At 41.3% G+C, this 25,281-nt stretch overlaps 1 protein-coding gene across 2 annotated transcripts in view; it reads right to left on the bottom strand.

Annotated features, from left to right (window-relative positions):
• The window catches only part of HMGN3 (high mobility group nucleosomal binding domain 3), a 32,974-nt gene extending 21,429 nt beyond the window's left edge, over positions 1-11,545 (bottom strand). The window contains exon 1 of one of the 2 annotated variants that reach the window (XM_027092013.1): positions 11,355-11,545. In XM_027092013.1, the coding sequence (XP_026947814.1) occupies positions 11,355-11,369 (15 nt within the window). In that variant the 5' untranslated portion in view covers positions 11,370-11,545. The remainder of the gene's footprint in view (positions 1-11,354) is intronic. The other variant, XM_027092001.1, reaches the window with a different exon arrangement.
• Positions 11,546-25,281: the final 13,736 nt, after the last annotated feature.

Raw genomic sequence — 25,281 nt, 5'->3', positions numbered from 1 at the left:
ACACACAATATGTAATGGAGTGTTTCCTACTCCCCCTCATTTGTGAGCCTCTTGGAATAGCAAGACACAATTTCCCATTAAAAATATTACATGTTGATTGCTTCCATGTCCTGGCTATTGTAAATAGCGCTGCAATGAACAGTGGGGTGCATGTTATCTTTTCGAATTATGATTTTCTCTGGGTATATGCCCAGGAGTGGGATTGCTGGATCATATGGTAGGTCTACTTTTAGTTTTTTAAGGAACTAAATGTCCATCGACAGATGAATGGATAAAGAAGATGTGGTACATATGTACAATGGAATATTACTCAGCTATAAAAAAGAATGAAATAATGTTACTTGCAGCAACATGGATGGACCTAGAGATTATCATACTAAGTGAAGTAAGTCAGAGAAAGACAAATATCATGTGATATCACTTATAATGCAGAATCTAAAAAAATGATACAAATGAACTTATTTACAAAACAGAAACAGACTCATAAACTTAGAAAACAAACTTACGGTTACCAAAGGGGTAAGGTGAGGGGGTAGATAAATTAGGAGCTTGGGATTACCATATACACATTACTATGTATAAAATAGATAATCCACAAGGACCTACTGTACAGCATAGGGAACTCTACTCAATATTCTGTAATAACCTATATGGGAAAAGAATCTGAAACAGAACAGATATATGTATAACTGAATCACCTTGCTGAAACTAACACAACATTGTAAATCAGCTATACTCCACTATAAAATAAAAATAAAAAAAGATTAAACTTACAAAAATAAATAAATTTTTGTCAGATAATTCTAAAAAAAGTTAAAAAATTAAAATTAAAATAAATAATATTGCATGTTGACAAAAAAGGAAAAAAATTACATGTTGAGATGCACATAAATGTACTATTCTGGGTTTTTAAATGGTCACACACACAGACACAAGTATTTTTATCTCACTATTAAAAGTAAAGGCAGGGGCTTCCCTGGTGGTGCAGTGGTGGAGAGTCCACCTGCCGATGCGGGGGACACGGGTTCGTGCCCCGGTCCGGGAAGATCCCACATGCCGCGGAGCGGCGCAACGGGAGAGGCCGCAACAGTGAGAGGCCCGCGTACCACAGAAAAAAAAAAAAGTAAAGGCAACACACCAAATCAGTTCTATCATTTTTAACAGTACTTTACATTTCTCTGTATACTTTCACCTTGTTGCTGTATTTGATCCTCTCAGTAGCACTGAGATACACAGGGACTGTCTTAATATTCCCATTTTACAGATGAAGAATAGAGACTCGAAGAGGTCAAGTGACTTTCCCGCAATAAAGAGTTGTGGAGACCACACTAGACCCCAGTCTTCCAACTTTTACACCAGGGATTTTAAAGGGACGTTATCAGATAGTGACTTTATTTTCCTATTTGCTCAGACATGAGTTTATTTCTACTAAATGATAAACACAGTTATGATGTTTCTTATATTTTTGCAAAATGAATCAGCTAGCTCTGATGTGATGGACATGTGACCACTCAAAGGGGGAACAGTAAAATTAAAAATTTTAATTAAGAGAAGCGATAAAGGAAAGCAATGAGAAGTAGATAGAAAAGATACAGTTAAAAACTGTATTATGTGGCATATATATGAAACTTCAGAAGAAGTCTTCAAAGCTTCACACGTTGATCACCTCAAGCCTTTGGTATGTTTACCTCCTACATACACCAGGCCCAAGACTCACAACTTCCTGCGAAGTAGGATTTAACAAATTCTGTCCAGTACTGTACTGTAAAAAGCCACAGCTTGTACCCAATTAAGAAAAAACAAAGAGAGAGAAAGAAAGAAAAAAAAAAATCTCTTGGGGTAAACTTTGTATTTACCTTTGTATGGGGTCAGAATAATAAAGATATAATTTTAAAATAATATCACTTTATGTCTTCTAAAAATAACTTTTGTAATTAAACATGAATCATTTGGTAATCCAGGACTCTGAAATAAAACTCCATCCAGTTCTAGGTCCAACAGCTTTGCTAAACTATGAGGCTTTTAGCACCTGCTAAAACAAAACACCTGCTCATTTTTAAAATCCAATGTGTAAGCAATGGTGGCTAAACATTTACATTATAACCTCTCAATATATTGTATAATATGCAAGTGTGTTTACATGTTTCTGGTCACAGGGGAATATCCCTATTATTTGAAATATAACAAATTAACGAAGACAATACATCTTAGAAATAGTAAATCCAGCAGTTTCATGGTGGAATTTGAGAAAATATGAAGTTTTAGACCCTCAATACTCAGATACCAAGGCTTGGATGAGGAAACGTCATATATATACCTTGTATATGACCCTACAGTCCATTAGATCCTGAAACACCCAGAAGGCTTCATGATAACGTACATCTTTCAGAAGCCAGAGGCCTGGACCCTGAGGGCAGCCTTAGGGCATGATCACAGATAATAATGACTTGTGGGGTACCTTCCTATGACTGGTACCTAGAAACAACGGCATCAGCCTATATCTTAATGAAGACAACATTTTAAACAGATGGACACTCACATATTTACATAACTCCTGAATCTTCCCTGTTTCATTTGTTGGGCACCTTGATTTAAATAAAAATACACGAGGCCAACAGAAATAAATATTTACGAGAAGTACTGTGGTGTCATGGTTAGGAGAAAAAGCTTGAGTAAAAGAGGGCTGGGGTAGAATTCCTGGCTCTGTCCCTTCCCAGCTGTGTGACCCAGGGGAAATGCCTTCATTGCACTAAATCCCAGTCTTCTCACTGTGGATGTGGATGGGACCGGCCACAGGGCTCGGTGGTTCAGAGCACAGGCTTTGGAGCCAGACAGCCAGGACTGCACTCCCGGCTCGGCCACCCGCTACCTCTGAAGATGTCAGTGTGGAGAGCACACACCTGACTGGGTGGTTGGACGATTCAGCTCATTAACGCAAAGTGCTGGGAACAGTGACTGAGTCACAGAAAGCCACCTACATGTTATTTACTGTGAGATGAGGACAGCCTCGCAGGACGGCGGGGAGAATAAAATGAAATAACATGAAATTGCACCGTAATACTTGCCACACAGGTTTATTTCTAACAACTTCACATATTTTTATTTAATTTTTATTTTATTCTAACGACTATAAAGCACAAAGCTCACGTCCGGTACAGCCAGGTATTGAATAAGTGGTAGCTATTTAAATTTTAATGGGAATAAATATGTGTATATATTGTTACGGATATAAGTTCTTCTTAAAATATTAAATTTTGGAACCAATTTTGAGATTTAAAACCTTTTTCTGTATCTCCCTACTTCTGATTATGCATATCATTTACTTTCTGGGACTGAACATGCATTTGCCTTGGGCATATATAAATGGCCCTGTTTCTGGACATGCTCACAAGATGTAAAAATACTGGACTCAATAAATACCTTGACCAGGAACCCACACATGATTCCGCTGAACTCTTCCAAGAACGCAGTTAAATGTACAATAAATAAGCAGCCAGTGGGAGAAAACATTCAACATTTTGATTCGGTTCGTTATCTTCAACACTGATTTTTAAATTACTCAGGAGACTAACATCGTATTTCAACATACCAGGTACTGTGAAAGCAGACAGATTAAACGGTGTTTACTTCAGTCGCCATTTCCAAATTGTACCCTGCAGGAAAGTGGAATCTATTTAACTTTGATGTAAACAAAGGCAGTGCTTTAGGGGAAAAAATATAGGAAAAGAGGATCACCTGGTAACTGATTTGCCAAGGGAATTTTAATGTTATGTGGCAATATTTTTAAGCATAATTTTTTCTCTGAGAAAAATCAACCATGTAAAAATGCACCAGATGAAAGCTTATGTTCTTTCAAAAACACTACCTACTCCTATAATTGCAGTTAACTGGCCATACAGGGTGAGATCTGTGCACCATTGGTCCTACAAAATGGAAGCTTGGCTTATCAGAAGCCTGTTATTTCACTGCAGTTCTCTTAATAATTAAAAGTATCAGCACTACAATAATGAGTATCCATTGACCGTCTCACACACGCCAGGCCCTGTGCTAAGAACTGTGCATTCACCATCTCATTTAATGCCTCCGACGACCCAACGAGGTAGAACATATTTTTAGCCCAGTTTTGCAGATGAGGAAACCGAGTCTCAGAGAATTAGGAACTCAGAAGCTTAGGGAGGAGTTAAGTAACCTGCCCTAAATTACACAGCTAGTAAACAGTAAAGCCAGGCTATATTGGACTATCTCCCCAACAAGGATATGAAATAATTAAAGTTACCACCTTCTTCCCTTGAAAACAATTCATTCATGCACTCGTTCAGCAAACAGTTACAGTACCTGTGCGAGGAGAGGTAGGGGGATTAAAAAAAGACCAGAGCCACCCAAGACTTTATGGTCAAGTGGAATTAGAAGGATTACAAAGTTAATTCAAAATTAGGTAATCAATCAAATAACATGTGTCAACTTAGAAACATGGTCCCAGACAACCACCTTTTAAACACAAGAGGGTGGTTACAGAAAAGCATAGGGGCCAAGAAATCACTGAACCTTTACTAACGAGTGAGGGTAGCTACCATACACAATCTAACCCCAAATGTTGTAACCGGCCTTGAATTTAACTTCCTTCTACTTCAAAGAAAGCAAGACTTCAGAGATCACCTTTATTAACAAACTAGCACTGATCCTCTTGTGATTTAAAAAAAAGAAACTATAATCCCCAACCCTTTTTTTTTGCGGTACACGGGCCTCTCACTGTTGCGGCCTCTCCCGTTGCGGAGCACAGACTCCGGACGCGCAGGCTCAGCGGCCATGGCTCACAGGCCCAGCCGCTCTGCAGCATGTGGGATCTTCCCAGACCGGGGCACGAACCCGTGTCCCCTGCATCGACAGGCGGACTCTCAACCACTGCGCCGCCAGGGAAGCCCTCCCCAACCCTTTTAACCAAACAACTTTCTGCCAGTGTTTTTTCTTTGGACACAGAGTCTGACCAAACTTGTGAATGCTCAGCGCTCATAGTTTTTCTTGTGGCTCATTATCACTTCTTGCCCTGAATTATGAACACTGACTGTATATTACGTACCCCGTCAGACTGAAAGATCCTTAAAAATAAGGGCCTTTACTCATTCACTTCAAAAAGGGTTGGAAAAAACAATAATGCGCTTACTTTCCCAAGGTGATGGTACTTTGCATAAAGGTGATGCTTGATAAATGTTTATTTAACATGAAGTGAGTGAAGGAATGAATAAAATGTATAACCCTGGCATTTTGGAGCCTTTACTCAAATACAGGTTTCATATCAATATTGGCGCAATTAAATTCAGCAGGTATTTATGGATGGCATACTACATATCAGGCCCTTTCACATTCAGACTGGGTAACTCAATATGGCTAAGAAGGCAGTTCTCTCCAAACTGACTTACAGATTCAATTCGATCCCTATCAAAATCATAGCAGGCATATTGTAGAAATTTACAAGTTGATTTGAAAATTTATATGGAAGTGCAAAGGATGTAATAGCCAAAACAATTTTGAAAAGGAAGAACAAAGTGAGGAACTGACATTACCAGTACCAAATCTTACTATAAAACCACAGTAATCAAGATAATGTGGTATTGACATATGGACAAACCTATAGATAATGCAACACAACTCAGAGGATAGAAATCGAACCTTTACATTATGATGAATTGATTTTCAACGAAGGTGCCTAGGCAATTCAGTGGAAAAAAGATGGTCTTTTTAACAGTTGGTGCTGAGACAGGTAGGTATCCACATTGCGCACGTGCGCGCACACACACACACAAAAGAATTGAAACCCTTATCTCATACTATACACAAATTTAATTCAAAATGGATCATAAGCCTAAATATAAGAGCTAAAATTATAAAACTTCTAGAAGTAAATATCTGTGGCCTTAGATTAGGCAAAGATGTATTAGACAGGACACCAAATGGATTCCATCAAAATTAAAAAGCTTCTGTTCTTTGCAAGACATCAAGACAAAATTTCTTTAAAAGTCACAGACTGAAGGAAAAGATCAATAAATCATATATCTGATAAAGGACTTGTGTCCAGAATATATAAAGAACACTTACAACTCAATAATAAGATGAACAATCCAATTTCAAAATGGGCAAAATATTTGAATAGATGTTTCACCTAGGATATCCATTATGCTAGTAAACACATGAAAAGGTGCTCATCATCATTACTTATTATGGTAAATTAGACTAATTAGAAGGCTATAAGCAAAAAACCCTGACAATACCAGCTATGAGCACAGATGTGGAAAAACTGGAACCCTCATTCACTGATGATACAATCACTTTGGAAAACAGTTTGGAAGTTTCTTAAAGATAGACTTTCATACCACCCACCAGTTCCACCCTTAGGAAACTTCCCAAGAGGAATGAAAATATGTCCGTGCAAAGACTTACATACAAATATTCACAACAGCGTTATTTATAATAACCCCAAACTGAAACAATCCAAATGTCCACCAACTTGTGAAAGGATAAACAAAAAGTCGAATACCCACACAGTAGACTATTATTGGGCACTAAAAAGGAATGAGGTTACAGATACATGCTAACCCATGGGTGGACCTCAAAAACACTACGCTGAGTGAAAGAAACCAGACGTAACGGACTACATACTGTGTGATTCCTTTTATATAAAATTTCCAGAAAAAGCAAATCCATAGAGACAGTAGGTTAGTGGTTGTCTAGGACTGGGGTGGGAGTAGGGACTGTCTGCCAACAATGGGAGAGACCTTTCTGGAGTGATAGAAGTGGTTTAAAACTGGATTATAGTAATGATACACAACTCTATAAATTTATTAAAAATCACTGATTTGTATACTTTGAATAGATGAACAGATTTTATGGTAAGTACCTCATACCTCAATAAAGCTTTTTTTTTTTTTTAAACGAAATTATACCCCCATCCACATTGCTTGAGAGTTGCTGAAGTGTCAGTGTCACTAAGCACTGGGCAGTAACACTTCCAATCTTTTCTTTAAACCAGACTGGTTTTAAAAACTCACATCTCATTATTGTTAATAATATACTATTCTCTGACTTTTAGTAAAACTAAACATTTTCATCTATTGAGTCTGTTATTTTCTTATAAGGATATACATCTTTTCCATAAGGACATGTGAGCCTCCTTATCTTTCTAAAATAGCACAATTTTTTCAGTGATACGTGGTACAAATTACTTTTCCCCCAGTTGTTCATAAATTTTAAAATTTTGTTAACAGAGTTTTCTTTTCTTTGCCATACTGACATATTCATTTTTATGTAGTCAAAGTTATCTCTATTTTCATTTACAGAATCTGTCTCTGGTGTTATAATATGTGATACTCCTTTGAAAGATTAATCAGAAACCTTGAGTATTGTTAGTTAAGCATCCCAAGCCCAGGGCCTTTCTACTTTATGAAAAGAGATAAAACGTAATTTCAAATCTCAAAGCTAGAGGCAGACAGACTTTTCTTCCTTAAACCTTTATTTTAACTGTAAAGAGAGACTAGGGTTTACATTGCAAATTCCTGGAAAACTGCCTCATTAGAGAAAATTTCTGATGTGATACACTAGACATTTCCAATAGTTCCCGTGATGAAGAACTGGAAAAATAAAAAGAAGGATGTGAAAATGTGTTTGCTACTCATGCCAGGACCATGGCTCTAGGACTTGCTGGCTGAGGTCTCTGTGTAGACCATCAGGTCATCACATCACAGCGTGATCACTGTAAGCATTCGTGGATGTCTGACCAGAACAGTCTAGAACTCAGTCATTCACTGTCCCACCACCACCCGAGTCTAGGAATTAGTGGGTGGTGACCCACCACCCATTAGGTAATGAATAGAGGAAACTCAACTTTATTTAAATCTCACCAACTTGGGAAGGGATGGAACGCTAACTGAAGAACTCGTCACCACTGAGGGCTATACTGCTTCAAAAAATACTCCCGCAGTTATAAAAACCATTTGGTTTCGTGTAGTTATGACTATCACACACGAAGATATAGATAAAACTCACAAAGGTAAGACAGACTCAAGGATGTATTGTACAACACGGAGAATACAGCCAATTTTTTTTGTAACAACTGTAAATGGAAAGTAACCTTTAAAAATTGTATAGGGCTTCCCTGGTGGCGCAGTGGTTGAGAGTCTGCCTGCCTATGCAAGGGACACGGGTTTGTGCCCCGGTCCGGGAAGATTCCACGTGCCATGGAGCGGCTGGGTCCGTGAGCCATGGCCACTGAGACTGCGTGTCCAGAGCCTGTGCTCCGCAACGGGGGAGGCCACAACAGTGAGAGGTCTGCGTACTGCAAAAATAAATAAATAAATAAACAAATATATATATATATATATATATATATATATATTAAATAAATATATATATATATATTTAAAGAAAAGAAATGTCATAAGACTGTTTTCTATTAATGTGGATACTGTGGCCTTGGAGGTACAGTATATACCTGAGGCCTGGTCATGTTGAGATACAATCAGAAGAGGCAGCCAAATGCCTGAAAACAGAAAATGCCTGCTTTTCTCTTTGTATATTTGAAACCGCCCCCCGCCAACACACACTTTCAAGACTGGCCCCAGTTCAACCTTCTTTCTTTATCTATCCTACAGCTTTTAGAATCTATACTATGTATTCTGGGACATATATACAGGCTTAATATTATTCAATTGTTTTGTGGCCACTACTCTTATCACCTCATTGAATTAAACAGAAGCTCCATGAGGGTAAACTTCATATCCCTATGGCATGCAAGCAGTGCTAGGATTCCAGATGTTTCTACTGACTTTATTAGTGCTGTTTCTTACTCTGCAGCCTCAACAGTGCTCATTAAATAACCTTTCTTGATTTCTGGGAAAAGTTGAAAAAAAGGGGCCAAGACGGTTAAAAAAAGAAAAAAAACATTGTGGGGACACTTTCGAAACTTATAATGTACAACAGGCAGTACTGCAGCCAAGAAAAAGATCGTGGAGCAATATGTACATGATACCCCAGCTTCACAGATCCTGCAGAGCAACAGACTGGCTCCAGTTCTCTTCTTTGCGTCTAGGCAGCCTTTACCTAATGACTATTGGTTCCTATGTAAGTTTCCGTGACCTCCAGGGTTCCATGAGGCGGCTCCAAGGTTTGCCTTGGAGATGGGATGGCCGTGGAAGCCATGTTTAATTTGTGGCTGCTCCTGGCCAGGTACCAGTCCAGGTCTTTTGGCCATGGGTATAAATGAAGAGCATTTCTATTAACCAAGGAGAGCTTTCCCACCTCTGAAAACACTCTGATGTCCCTAGGATGCCACACAGGTGCCTGCATACAGGTCTTCCCCTAGTCCCAGGATGCCTGGCTAGCTTCTTTATGGCTAGCTTCTTCCCTGCCTTCTAGGGAAATAAAACAATAGTTAAACGCCAGTTCCTCTACTGCTCTTCTTTTCTTCCCTTCTATTTCCCTAAGAGAGGTGGGCAATGAGGAAAAGTAAGAGTAATGGTTTCACCAACTCTGACCCTTGGACAACAAGGATTCCGGCACATCAGGGTCCATTATAATAAAGAATTTGTGCACCTCTAACCTACTATTGGTCTAAATTTGTTAATAATTCCCAAGAAAGGAGATGGCATCAACTCACTCAGCAACCCATTTCTTGGTGACTCTACTAGAATTCCCAGCTTCGTCATTAAACCAAAGATAAAATGCTGAAAATTGTGGTCTCATTCTAATATCCTCGTTCTAGTAATGCAAAAACAATACTTTCATAAAAATTAAGTTTAAATAATGAACCTAAATTATTAGTACTCAATATGCCATCCATTTTCTTAGGCTGGGAGTCTCTTTGCATTTCAAACTCCTCTTGACACACCCACCACTAAATGAAGAGAATGAGTAAATAATGTCTGAAAATAAAGCCTCTAGACCTGCAGCATCTCATTAAATCTCTGGTACTAGCCATTGGTTGTTGAGACCCTTGGGTAATTCCTGTCTCTAAGCCCCAGTTCCATGGAATATCCCTGTCAAGGTTAAACGAGAGGATTAAACTAGATGTTAAATCAAACTCTGCCCACACTATGAGGCACATAGTATGCGCACAATAAACTCTAAGATTTTTTTAAACTTTTAATAATAATGTTTTTTTAAAAATGGAGGCGACAAGTTTCCACCAAATTCTTAGTAAAGACAGATAAAATGGCAAAAGCTTCTGTATTTTTAAAGCTTCAATATTTAAAAAATAATTCAGTCATTTACACACACACAAATCATTCCACCATCTTTAACGGATAAAGCAGAATATTATTTGCCCTTTTGCTTCAGATTTAACACCCTCACTGGTTAACAGCGTTGGAAACACGAGGGCAAGGCATTTTCTTAGACACAGCCGCTACACAGCGGTTTTGCCTCGGGGTGGGAGGAAAGCCTTCCCTTCCTCCCTGGGACAATGACAAGTCGCAGCCGGACTCCGAGGGAAACGTGCGTCCCCATGCGAGTTACTTGGTGTCCGGGGCCTGTGCGGAAGGGGACATAATAGTCCGCCAGGAGTGACCCCAGTGCCCCCTACACACCCAGGGGCGCGGGAGCACGCAGACCCCGCCTTCCGGGACCGAGTGTGAGTTTGGGTCCCCGCATCGTACCCGGTGGCCCCTGCCCTTTGCAGCCACGGAGCGCGCGCCCCCGGCGGCGTCCCGTCCTGCGTGTGGCCAACTCCGCGGCTGCCGCCGCCAACTGCGGGCAAGTCCAGCCACCCCGGCCCCGCCTGCGCCGTCCCCAGCCCTGCCTGACACTGGAGTTGGTACATACGGGTCTGCAGCGCAGGCGAGCAGGGGAGTGAGCGCTATTTTAAACATGGCTTTCCCTCTACTGTAGCCTCAGAGCCATCGCTGCGCACCGGCGTGGGCACGGCCCACATGGGAATAACCCCGACATCTGCCCGACTTATTGGATTCATTTTCGATCTCCCTATGCGTGGACTTGTTCCCCACCCCGCGCTGCTTTTCCTCCACACTAACCGCAACCTAGCAGTTTGTAAAGAGGAAACTCCCCTCCTGGAAGCGGGGGTGAAAAGCGCTTTTGCTTCTTGTTCGAGGTGGAAACCATTCCGGCTAGAATGAGTTCAAAAAGAAGGGAAGCCGGGTCGCCGGAAAGAAAGTAACATTCAGAGATCGATGGGGACAGAGGGAGGGCGCAATGTCTGCAACAGGCAACTGAAAACAAGCACTGAAGAAGCAAAGAGACTCGCAACCCCCGAGTTACTACCGAGTGCACTGCACGCCATCCATTGCAATGACAAGATTTGCTGTTAGCGCAATTTGAAGGCCTTTGAAATGTTTTTTGGTAAGACTTACCTTTCTCTTCGGCATAATGACGTTGGTGAAGCTAAAAAGTAAAGCAACGGGCTGGAACTGCTGGCACCGCCGCTGGAGGCTGCCCCCGCCGCAGCTGTTCACGCGCAAGGCTCGGCGTAGCCCGGCCTCCGGGACCTGAACCTCCGCGGCTCCCTCCAGGGGCCCTCTACTCGCTTGCCTCCCCGCTCCTCCAATGAGGAGCCCCGGCAGCCGGCCGCGAGGCCCCATTGGCTGCGGCAACGTTCTAAACTCCACGAGGGCACGCCCACCTCCGTGCGCACGGTACGCTCTGTTGTAGTTTCCACTTCACCGGAAAAAAAAAAAAAAAAAAAAAATCTGCCTGGCGACTGAGCATGCCCAGTTCAACTAGTAACCCCCAAGCCACAGGATCCTGTAGTTTCATTGTTTTGCCGCTCCCTTTTTGGATTGTGTCAGTTGGAAGTGTAGGCCTTCATAAGGAAGAAAAAGAGTAAGGATGGACACATTAATTTTATAAGGTAAATGTATACACAGCAGGCACTTTATATAGTTTCCTGTAAAAGCTTGTAATGAATGCTGTGTGATGGAGCGCTGTGAAAGTGGGAAGGTACTCTGATCTGGAAGAGTCTGGCAACCTTTAAGGGTCTCGGTTTCCCCTTCTAGGTTTCTAGTGACAATAATCCCTAAAATTGCTTAGGAATAGTTTCCTGAAATCTGATTACAAATCACTCACTAATTCAGCCACCTTCAAACCAGGCTTGAAGGTGAACAGAGTTCACCTTCCATATTTGTTATGGAAATTAGAGAAGACTGAAGGTCAGAACAGATTATTTTATTTTTGAAACATATTTAAATGACAATTTAAATATGCATAATTTAATGTTTCTCAAAGTTCTGCAAGGCATTTAACAGGCATTGCAAACACTTCTGAATTTATGAAATCATGCTTACCCTGATACCAAAACCAGTGAACCACAAAAGTAAAGAGAGCTACAGACCAATATCCCTCATAAAATAGACACAAAAACCTTGAACAAAATTTTAGTAAATCAAGTAGCTATAAATGAAATATAACTTTTAAAAATTGTGAATCACCTCTATGTTGTACACCTGGAATCTATATAATATTGTACATCAGGTATACTTCAATTTAAAAAGTTCTTTTTAGTAAATCAAATCCAACAACATTTAAGAGAATGACCAGTTAAGTTTATCCTGGGAATGCAAAATTGGTTTAACCTGAAAATCTGTCAATGTAACTCACCGTATTGCTGGAATAAAGGGGAAAAAAACCCCATCAGTTCAATAGATACAGGAAAAGCACTAGTGAAAGGTTAAGCAAATTATGGTAACTACATACAGTAGAATACTACTCAGCTTAATAAAGAGGAATAAAATATTCCTGAATGGATGAATGTCAAAAACAAAATGCTATGTGAAAGAAGGCAAATACCAAAGACCACACTGAATAATTCCACTCACATGAAATTATTTTTTAAAAAAAGCAAAATTAGGCATGGTTAGTTTTATAATCATATTAGAAGGCAAAAGTTCACATTATAGGAAAACACTAATGAAACCTTATGCTATAAATATGGCCAAATCCACTTTGGTCACGCAGAGGCTACAAATAGGTATTAAATAACATTATCAGGTAATTAATTTTAATGCTTGACATTTTTCTTTATTAATTTTCAGAGTAATGAATTAGTATCCTAGAAAACTCCAGAAGTAGTCAATGACTTTCTTTTTTGTAATATCTTTAGGAACTCACAGATTTTTATATATTTGGCATGCTTCAATCTATTGCCATTATTACTTTTTTTTGATACTCATATTGCCCCAAAAGACTTCTTTGTTTATCAGTAAATTCCGAGGAGTGTTTCTCTTGTTTTGATGTATCAACCTCTAAAACTGTAAAGTCTTCTCTGCAGGATGTGGATGCTGTCTTAGCCAATTTAGACAATGGATAAATGAAGAGAGTTACTTCCTGAAGAAGGAAGAAGGAAAAAGTGAGTAAACAAACCTCTTTTCCAATTCCAACTCCTCTCCCCTTCTTTCCTACTCAGAACAGTTGGAATCTTACACTGACCCCAGCACTTTTCAAACAGCAAGATGAAACCATTTTATGGTACCATGACTATCATTAAGGAAGATGGGGGAGGGAGAAGGGAAAAGAAAAAAGGGCAGAGCATAGAAAATATAAGTGCATTTCACACAGTAAAGGCAAGTCGTGTTTTATAAAGCGTTTCCATTTTCCATACGTTTCCATGTAAACACATACCACGCATAGGTACATGTATGTGGAGTGTGTGTGTGTGTCGTAGGTTGTGTCTTGAAATGTATTTTTAGGATGGGTCTTGGTGAAAAAACCTTAAAGCTACTGCACAGTCCTAATGAATCTTGTGGATCTCTGGGGCTCCCAGCACTTTCTTCCTCTGGAAGAAAGGTGTTTAGTCTTCAGATCTCGAAAGGAAATCTTGAAAGGAAGGGATCACCTCCTTCTTGATCTGTCCCTCCTTCCCTCTTTCAGGCAGGCAAAGACAGGCTTTTGCTCTAAGTAATGGCAGTTGTGGAGAAATCGATACTAGAATTATATTTTGTTGCCTCTGATAGTTCTGTAATTCCTGGGTAAGTTACTATTCTTCAGTGAATAGGCCAAAGAACTCCAAAGGTGAATGAACGAGAAGTGGCAAAAGAATAGTCTTTTTTTTGTATTTTTATCAGTCAAGTCTCTAATTGGATTGAGTGCTAACTTTTGAAGAGACCACATTTAGTTTTTGCAAAGTAACTGGGACAGAGAGCCACTGGTCCCAAATCATAGACACTGCCTGTGATTCCCAGACCCTAACCCCAACTAACTGAATCAGAATTTCTTATGGCTGGCCTTGGGAATCTGCGTTTCAAACAAGCTTCTCATGTGATTTTTATACTAGAATTTGCTTGGGCTCCTTCCTTCCCCAATTCCAGTTTTGCCAGGCACTACCCACCTTCTTCGCTAGTTGCAAGATTAAAAACGTCCCACCCCAAGATCCTTAGAAGAGCACCTCCTCCCAGCTTCCCAGGCAGCGCTAGGCAGCTCCTCAGCCCTTGGCAAGATTAAATTCCCTGGCCCCCCCATCCTCAAAGGGAACCCAAGCTGAGCAAAACCCCACAAGCCACATCCTTTGAAGGCTCTATTATTTCAGTGATTGGACAAGCACACCTTGTAACTGCATTAGCAAGGAGGGCCAGGGCGTTCTGTGATCTTCCAACAGGAACCCCCTTTTTGTTTTTCCCAGCCTTCAATCACATTTAATCTGTGTGCAGATTCTTTACCCCAAGTGTGTTTTACACAGTTTTCCCACCCCTGGTCCTTTTCAGGTCCAATCTCTGTGTTATTTACTTCACCTTCTTCTTGTTGCTGCCGCTTAAACTCACAGGAGTGTAATTAATTTGCTCTTTGTAGTTGCCAAATGACTATTTGGGCAGGAATTAGCCATGCTCAGTAGCTAGAACCAGGGATTGGGTTACATTTGTTCGGCCATCCTTTTTGGCCAGATTGTCCGCATGTCCAGCGCCAAGAGCCAACAAGGTTCAAGGTGGTGAAAGTTAAGGGAGGGGAATCCCCAAGGTTCAAGGCAAGGACACAGCAAAGTAAGGACACACCCCATCCCCTTCAGTGAAAAACCACAGGCTGTCAGGTTCCCAAGACCAGTTGGGGTTGTACGTTCTTGCACACTACGGCCAGGGCGATGCACTGTCAAGCAGGCCCACCCCTCCCCTCTCAGCTGGGATCTTGGCACCCATTTCTGATGTCTTCTGCATTTCCTTCAAACCTCAGAATCCCTGGGAGCTGGTCGGAAATATCCAATAGCCCCATCCCTGTCACTATTCACAGGGGACCTGCCTTTCAGGGCAGATCAAACCATTTCCTTTTCTCAATGATAGCAAAAAAACACCAAACAACAACAGCAAAACTAGCCAGGTGTAGGGAAATGAGAATCAAATGAATCATGCTGGAAAACACCATAGAGCAATTGGAGATGATTTTCAGGTTAGGTTTGTTAAGAGCTGCTTTAATTCTCAAGCACTAGGTAAGAGTTAATAGAAGCAATAAAATGACTTTGCCAGGTCGGAATGAATTCTAACCACAAGGCGATGAATTTTTACCCAGCAGTGGGAAACTAGCCTGAAAATGTTCCATAATCTTTAAGGCTGCTTTCAAGCATGGAGGGTTTTTGTTGTCATTGTTTAAGCATGAGATTGTGCCGTTCCCACAGAAAATCTCATCCTTTCCCCGCTTCTAATTCCTACTCCCACTTCTGCTGTCCAGAATCTTTAGCAAATGGTTTCTTTCTGTTTGTTTGTTTTCTGAATAAAGGTAAGAGGTCAAAGTTTTTTGTTGTTTTAACCAGTTTAAAAATACATTCTTTCACAGACACAGAAAACAAACTTATGGTTACAAAAGGGGAGATGGGGGAGGGGAGAGATAAGTCAGGAGTTTGGTATTAATAGATACATACTATTATATATAGAATAGAAAACCAACCAGGGCCTACTGAATAGCACAGGGAACTATACTCAATATCTTGTAATAACCTATAATGGAAAAGAACCTGAAAAAGTGTGTGTGTACATATATATATATATATATATGTGTGTGTGTGTATAACTGAATCACTTTGCTGTACACTTGAAACTAACACAATATTGTAAATCAACTGTGCTCTCATAAAAAATTCCTGCCCCCAATAAATAAATTCTTATCAAAAAGCCCTGATTTTGCAATCATAAGGCCTGAATTCAAATCCCAAGCTATGATCACATTACTCAGCCTCTTTGAACCCTGGTTTCCTTGTTGTACAACGAAGAGAATAATGTTTAGCTGAGGCAGACGCTGCTAGTTACCTGCCTAATATTCACTCTGGTTTTCTTCCTTATTAACAGAATTCTGATTTTGGTAATAGTTCTGGCCAAAACAAAACAGAACCTTTCATCCTCCAGTTCCCTGGCAGAGGGAGAGGTAGCCACGTGACACTGTTTTGGAAACGAGATGTGTGCGGGAGTCATGAGGTTGTAGTGTAAACATCACCTATAACAGGGCGGACCCAGCCCCGCAGCTGCCTTCTGCCCTCGTTCCTCCCCTTTCCATTCTGGAAGTTGCTGGTAATGTCTGGAAGTAAGACAGCTGTCTTATGTCTGTGAGGTTGAAGGCCACAAGTTTAGGACAGAAGAGCAGAGAGACAGACATCCGGGTCCCTGTCCTGGCCCTGGATTGCTCCCTCTCAGACTGCCTATTACATATGGAAAATAAGCACCTTGCTTGTTCAAGCCACTGGAGCTGGGTGTCTGTGACATGAAGCTGAATACAGTCCCTCACTGATACACCACCTGAAAGAATTGGTGTGAGAACTGGAGACGATGAACTATGGGGATGCACAAAATCCTGAAGCACAGTCCTTAACATATTTTGTTTGACGAAAGTATATATCTTCCCCCATGGATTGTAGAGGAGAGCACAGAAAAAAATTAACTTTTCCTGAATCCCTAGGGGCCTGACTTTGGATGTTTAGTGTAAACCTCTTAACATAACTTTAAAGTAGGCAGGGGTAAAAATGACAAACAAGTTTTATTGTTGGTGTGGCATGTGCCACCCTACACTGTGGCTTGCTGCCGTGTGTTAAGGGATGGATGTGTTGTCTTGTTGCTCAACTTCGTCTTTGCTGTGGTGTGCCTCCCTGGATGGAAGATGCTAGAGTCTAAAAACCATACCTAGAGCCCACTGCAGCCGGGGTTCCGGGTGGGACCTGGATTTGGCCAATCAGATGCACTAGCAAGAGATTTAGAAAGTGGAGACTAGGAGAAGGCCACACTTAGCTCTGTCTGTCATGTCTGCTGCTTTTCGTTTTCCTGTGACAATATCAGCAGAGATGCCAGGCACCAGCTTTGTGGGTTTTGAGGGGCAGGCTTCCCTGCATCCATCCTGTGGACATAGACTGTGGCAGGTGTAGCCTGGTCTGGAACTGGTGGCAATGGTGGCTTCCTGATTGAGAGAGAGTTTTCATTCTCCAGGGGTCCTAACGCTAGTGGATTCCTGATTGCAGGAGAAGCACAGCTCCTTTGATGAGCTGGTTCTGGGGTGAGACTTTGGGAGGGTTTTCTGGAAGTTCAACCTACAGTCTATTTCTTTAGTCCTCCCAGCTATCCATGAGCCATTGAATCTTTGAATCTCTCTCTTTCTCCTTAAATTAGATACAGTGGGTTCTGTTCCTTGCATTTGAACTCAGAGCTATAGAGCTTCTAGCCAAATATTTCCAGCTCTGAGAGGCGCCTTCTCTTCCCCCTGGAGCTCTGCTTATGGCAACAGATGTTGAGACAGAGACTGGCCATGTGTGTCCCTGAGTTAGCACTGTGAACAAAGTCATCTGAAGACCCTTCCAATGGACACGGGGTACAAGAGAAAAGAAACCTCTCATTCAAGCTGTTGATATTTGGGGGAAATTTTGTCACCACAAGATTATCTGTCTTATCCTGAAATGACACAGAACTTGGACCCTAAGCGTGAGCCGCTGCTTTAATAATAAAATAAACCCCAAAATATGTGGCACTGGCTTAACAGCTGGCCAGAGGGAGTCAAGGAAACTATTCCTGAAGATGGGAGGACTGGAAATCCATGTTTTCTAGTGGGGAAACATTTGAAAGTGTTGCCGACAGTAAGCTGGAAGGTAAGAGGCACACCTAACTTTAGGGAAGAGATTGAAAACAAATTATTATTGTTACTGTTTACTTGGGTGCTGTTTGGCAAGATATTACAAGAAAGAGATATGTTGGGAGAAGATTGCTCAGTTGGTAAGGATGAGTAAAAGAGATGAGAAAGTTTCTAAATTCAGGGACTTACAAGGTTGGAAAGGCAATTGCTTCTCAACCCAAACACTAAAAGATAAAACTGGTACTTTGGGGACTTCCCTGGTGGCGCAGTGGTTAAGAATTCGCCTGCCAGTGCAGGGGACATGGGTTTGAGCCCTGGTCCAGGAAGATCCCACATGCCGTGGAGCAGCTAAGCACATGTGCCACAACTACTGAGCCTGGCAGCTCTAGAGTCCGTGAGCCACAACTACTGACGCCTGTGTGCCTAGAGCCTGTGCTCCACAATGAAGAGTAGCCCCCGCCCGCCACAACTAGAGAAAGCCTGCGCACAGCAACGAAGACCCAATGCAGCCAAAAATTTAAAAAATAAAAAAAAGATAAAATCGATACCTTGAGCAACGAAGCCTATTAAAACCCAGCTTTGCAGTGAAGATCAGATCACTGAACATGGATTAGGGTGTGGCGGCCTGAAATTCCCTTCAATTGGACCAAATGGCTCAAAATGACTTAAACACCGTTCAGGTGAAGAGACGTTGCTCTCACTGCTAGGATCAAGGAAACTACAATTAGGGAGGGGGGCAGGGAAAGAGAGAGAGAGAGAGACAGGCACTGGGGCAACAGAGCAGAGAAATATGGCAGAGAAATATGTCTAGAAAGGAAACATGGGAGTAGGTAAGAAGTCAAACAAGTTTAAGTTCAAAAACTGTTTTACGGTTCAAAGAGGCACCAACTTGGATTAAATGTGATCCTGGCTATTTGAGACTTAAAATGACCCTTGGATTCCCTACCAGAGATGAGCAAGAAATAAGCTGAGAAGGTGGCTCAACCTCTAAGGCAGGTAAGGTCTTTCCTGGGTATCCACTGGGTGATTGGTTCCAGGACGTCCACAGGTATCGAACTCCACGGATGCTCAAGTCCCTTGTATTAAATGGTGTGGACCTATGGCTGTCCATATCCACGGATGTGGAACCCGCAGATACGGAGGGCTGACTCTGTATTTTTCAGTGCCTACTTCAGACAAGGCCAAGAAGGATAATAATGGAAAAGGAGGAGTCTCCTAAAGGGAAAATCCAAGGCCCATGGAGACCCCGCTCCTAGGAAACCCAGATGGAGCCTCTTCAGGGAAAATTCCTCACCCTTCGGGTCAGGGGACCTAAACCTTCAGCCTAGGCTAATAACAGAATTGTAATAGGCCAGTGACTACCTTGTGTTTCCCATTCTTCTTTTTTTTTTTTTTTTTTTTTGCGGTATGCGGGCCTCTCACTGTTGTGGCCTCTCTCTTTGTGGAGCACAGGCTCCGGACGCGCAGGCTCAGTGGCCATGGCTCACGGGCCCAGCCGCTCCGCGGCATGTGGGATCTTCCCGGACCGGGGCATGAACCCGTGTCCCGTGCATTGGCAGGCGGACTCTCAACCACTGCGCCACCAGGGAAGCCCCCATTCTTCTTATTTTTAATGTGAGCATTTATTTAATTTATCCTGATGCTGCTCTACCACTGGAGAGTGTGCGTGCGTGCGTACGTGCGTGCGTGTGTGTGTGTGTGTGTGTTGGAGGAGGGGTGGGTCTCTGGATCAAGAGGAAGTGCACTTGGACCTGTGGGAGAGGCCGCTTGCACGTTCCCTTCTGATACAAAGACTACCGTGCAGCCCCCAGGGATCCTGGGCTTTGAGCTTGATGCTATCACTGGGACTTCTGAGTTGTCTTTCCTGGAAAGGGAATGAATGAATGCATTTTATATGCAGGAAGGAGGGTGAAAGAAATATTTCATGGCCAGGGGGAAGAGATTGTGATAATACTTAATACTGTTCACCAAACAGATTTGCTTTACTGCTAAGGGGCCCATGCAAGGATTATACCTCCCCTCCCCACACTTTTAAAGTCAGGCTGAGCTACTGTAACTTACTTTGCTAATTAAATGTGAACAGAAGTGACATTTATCTTTCCTAAGCACCATTGTTTTAATTGTGGTAAAACCCACATAGCATACAATTTACCACTGTAGCCTTTTTTTTTTTTTTTTTTTTTTGCTGTACGCGGCCCTCTCACCGTTATGGCCTCTCCCATTGCGGAGCACAGGCTCCGGACGCGCAGGCTCAGTGGCCATGGTTCATGGGCCCAGCCGCTCCGCGGCATGTGGGATCTTCCTGGGCCAGGACACAAACCCGCGTCCCCTGCATCAGCAGGCGGACTCTCAACCACTGCGCCACCAGGGAAGCCCCATTGTAGCCATTTTTAAGTGTACAATTAATTCTGTAGCGTTAAGCATATTCACATGAATGTGTCTGTGAAACAGATCTCCAGAACTTTTTCATCTTGCAGAACTGAAACTCTTCACATTAAACAGCAACCCCTCATCCTCCCCTCCCCCCAGCCCCTGGCAACCACCATTCTACTTTCTGTCTCTATAAATTTGACTTCTCTAGCTAACTCATGTAAGTGGAATCAACCCTACAGTATCTGTCTTCTGTGACTGCCTCTTCTACTTAGCATAATGTCCTCAAGGTTCATCCACGTTGTAGCATGTGATAGGATAGTCTTCCTTTAAAAGGCTGAAGAGTATTCCACCATCTGAGCATCCTACATTTTGTTTATTCATTCATCCATCAATGGACATTCAGGTTGCTTCCACCTCCTGGCTACTGTGAATAGCGCTGCTTTGCTGAGCACCATTTTTAAGAACCAGTATATGGTTCACCATACTCCCTTTTTCCTGCTGCCACAAGCAAAGAGGCACATGTTAAGATGAGTCTCTCTCAGCCTGAGTCCCTGAATTATTAAAATGAGTGGTGCTTCCTGCTGCCCCACACTGAACATGTACAGTGAGTGAGAAATAAGCCTTTGTTGTTTTAAACCATTGGGATTTGGGGGTCCTTTTATCCCCCAATGAAAACTGGTAAGGTTTTAACTTTTAAAGCTAAAATTTAACTCTTTCAAAGTTTGCAGAGAAAGACACTGATCAGAGGCTCCCACAGTGTAGCTGCATTTGAGCCCTGTACTTCTGTTGTGTTCCTTTAGTTACACTTTTTTCTTGAGGTTTTGTTTTGCTTTGTTTTTGTCATACTCATGACTTCTTCTTTAGCTGGCCAGAACCTGGAGAACTTTCAAATCCCTTCTTCTCATTTCCTATCCATTTATCTTGTTTTCTATACTTTGGATTGGCAATGTCTTTACACACTGTTTATTTGATAGGAGCAGGCTTGACCCAGCATCCAAACCCCCTGATAACAGAAGCTAAGAAGATAGAAGTTAATTTCCCCCTTGCATTAATAACACAGGGTTGATATGGTAGCTCATGACCCCTGGGGACCCAGTCTCCTACCCCATGACTCTGTCATCCTCATTATGCAGCTTCTCTGTCACATTTCAAGATACCTGATCCAGCTTCACTCCTCATGTGTGCATTTTGTCCAGCAAGAAGGAAAAAGAGAAAGGGAAATACGTGCCCTCTTTCTTGAAGGCAACTTCAGGAAGCAGCATATACCACTTCTGCTTCCATCCCATGGTAGATTCAGTGACATCAAACATATCAGAGGAAACTGGGCAGCGTGGTCTTCATTCTGGGCAGTGATGTCCCCTGCTTTCAATAAATAACATGGAGGTCCTACTTCTGAAGAAGTGGAAAGCAGATATTGAGGGGTATGCCTATGGCAGGCAGAATAATTGTCCCCCAGACATATCCACATCCTAATTCTCAGAGTATTCCTGTGCATATGTTATTTTTCATGGAAAAAAGACTTTGCAGTAAGAACCTTGAGTTGGGGAGATTCTCCTGGAGTATCCAAGTGGGCCCAATCTAATCACATTGACTCTTAAAAGCAGAGGACTTTTCCTGGCTGTGGTCAGAAGGCAGGTCAGAGAGATTCCATATAAAGAAAGAGTCAACCCACCACTTCTGGCTTTGAAGAAGAAGGGTACCATGAACCAAGGAATACAGTTGGCTTCTAGAAACTGGAAAAGGCGAGGGAACAGATTCTCCCCCAGAGCCTCCGGAAGGGAACACCTTAGCCCAGTAGCAAGACATGTTCAACTTCTGACCTGTAGAAATATAAGATCGTAATTTCCTGATGTCTTAAGCCACTGAATTTATGGTAATTTATTACAGCAGCCATAAAAAGGAACGAAATAGTGCCATTTGTAGAGATGCAGATGGACCTAGAGATTGTCATACAGAGTGAAGTAAATCAGAAAGAGAAAAACAAATATCATATAATACTGTTTATACATAGAATCTAGAAAAATGGTACAGATGAATTTATCTGCAAACTAGAAATTGAGTCACAGATGTAGAAAACAAACGTATGGTTACCAAGGGCAGAATGGGGGGGAGGGGGGGCAGGGTGGGACAAATTGGTAGATTGAGATTGACATATATACACTACTATGTATAAAATAGATAAATAATGAGAAACTACTGTATAACACAGGGAACTCTACTCAATGATCTGTGGTGACCCAAATGGGAAGGAAATCTAAAAAGAGTAGATATATGTATACATGTAACTGATTCACTTTGCTGTACAGCAGAAACTAACACAATATTGTAAAGCAACTATATTCCAATAAAAATTAATAAAAAAAGAAAACGAATACACTGGCTTCTCAGCCACAGTGCCCTCCTTTGGCCACCCAAATATCCGTGCCCAATCTTTTTTTTCATACATAGAACAGATTCACCTTCTGGCCAAGGGAGAAACTTCTCAAATCCCATCCATCTCTTCCATTTACATTGTCCAGCTGAAAGTCCAGGACCTCCAGGAGCTATTCAGTCCTCTCCATCAGGTCCTGATGTAGCCAAGTTACCTGCTCCCCGAACACCTGATACACTGAGATTGTGTAGACAAGACTCATTCTCTAGCACTAAGTCCCTTGATGGGCTCATCTGGCAGCCTGGATGGCAGGGTCTCCTCCGGGACGATCTCCCATGCCCACTTTCCCCAGCTACTCCCCTACTCTGCCCTCTGGAAAGGTCTTTCTTGTGCTACGTCCTCCAGGGCCAGTACGAAGTGGCACTGAAGAGTTCATACTGTTTGGAAGCTGCTAAACTTTGGTATCCCGCTTCTTCCTGGTATGGGTTGGAGGGCCCAAGGCTTGCTTTGGGGACTAAACAGTTTGCAGTTTCTTTGACAACATACTTCTCCCAAATGCTTGGTAGGCTTCCCATTTACTTACTTTCAGTTAATTCCATTGGCAATTAACAATAGCCAGATGTTGTCTAGATATAATTATTAAGGCTTAAGATTATTCGTTAAGCCTTGAGATTATTAATTAATGGGGAAATTGAAACATAGAGGTGTTGGGCTATGCCTGGAAGCTTCCCAGAGACCCCAATGGGTTTTGCTTTAACTGTCTACCTCATGAAAACTGAATAGTGTGCATCCTAATTTACAAAGTTCTGCAAAACTGAGGTACCAGAGCCAGAGTGACCTTCACCATGGCCAGCTGTCACACACAATACATCACTCTGGCTGTCAGGGGGACAAGATGCCAGGACAGTTCCTTAATCTCAGGTCCAACCATATAATACTAGATACAGTAAAACAAGCTTTTAGGCTTCTCTTAATGATGGGGAAAGCCTTGAACATTTTGGTTAAGCTCAGAAACACTTTTTGTATTTCAGACCCTGAACAAATTGTGTTTCATTTGGCTTCTGTTTCCCAAAAGACAAGGGAAAGGAGCTTAGAGAGATTTACTTACGCTTTTGTACTTGAAGGGAAGCTTTGAGCAATGATCAGTGGTTTCCAAAGAAGTATTTTAAAGAGTTAGGATGAATGAGGTTATAAATAAACCAAATCTTATTTATATGGCAAAATTATTATATATTTTTTTCTATTCAGATTTTTTTTAACTCAGTTTTTGGCTAACTTGTCACTTTCTTTACCTGTTGTACAAGAACTCCTCACTTCAGGTAAATGATCACATATCAGAACCCACAACTTCAGAAAGATACCTCCTCTAAGTCTGGGCCTTTATTACCTGTGCTCCACACGGGGCCTCCCTACAAGGACATTAGAAACCCCTTTCTAGATCTTTAATCTAGTGTGGCATTTTATACTATTTTGATTAACATCTCTTGCTAGACCAAAGAGAAAAGGCTCTAAAGAGGCTTCACATCTGCTTTTGACCCTTAAAGGAAACCATGAGAAATTTTAGTTAGAAGGTGAGGATCAAGTGACTTTACATAAGAAGGATTTGAAGAGCTTTTGGTCCACAGTCTGAGCACTAGCATTGTCCCCAGTGTTGTGACCCATTTCTACGTATTTATTTTGGCTACTTCCCTGTCCTGAGACCCCCTTCAGAGTAACCTGACTAGTGTGTCTCCATCTTTAGGCTGGAGAAGTAATCCTCATGTCAGATGTTGGCATGCCCCTGCCTTAAAGGTTTAAAGCGAACATAAAATCCCTGGATACTATTGGTTTTTTCCCTTTATCAAAATGGCAAAATTAAAATAAATGACATTCTGCTCCAGATAGGATGTAGAAAGTTGTGTCAATCACTTCCATCTTTAAATAGAAAAAAATTAGATAAGCCAAGAAAATCATTTTAAAAAGACAAATGGTTGCTGAGTGCAAAGAAGTCTAAAGGAACTAAATTCCAGAGAGGGGGCAAATCCTACATATATATATAAATAGATAAATAAATATAAAATATAAAAATTTTACTTAAGTATATAAATAAATATATATACATAATATATTATATATATAATAATAACAATGTAGCTGAATATTTTAAAAAATCACTCAAAAGTGTTATTTTCCAGCAGAAGTAAAACTATTGAAAAAATTAATTTCTTATCTAATAAACTTTATATTTTTTATATTTAAGGATCTTTTAATTGAAGTATAGTTAATTTACAATATTGTATTAATTCCAGGTGTACAACATAGTGATCCAACATTTTTATAGATTATACTCCATTCAAAGTTATTATAAAATAATGGCTATCTTTCTCTGTGCTGTGTAAAATTAACTTCAGACTCTTGATTGATAAGAGAATATAACTTTTAATTTTAGCTGTTAGATATTCATCCAATATTGTTCATATTTTTCTTTCTAGCACTTGACATAACTAAAAGTGTATCATATAATTTTTGTCAAG

The sequence above is a fragment of the Aethalodelphis obliquidens genome, unplaced genomic scaffold (assembly GCF_003676395.1).
Source record: "Aethalodelphis obliquidens isolate GAN/ISIS:26980383/991018 unplaced genomic scaffold, ASM367639v1 scaffold3, whole genome shotgun sequence".
Lineage (NCBI taxonomy): Eukaryota > Metazoa > Chordata > Mammalia > Artiodactyla > Delphinidae > Aethalodelphis > Aethalodelphis obliquidens.
This window is presented reverse-complemented; position numbering and strand designations above follow the sequence as displayed.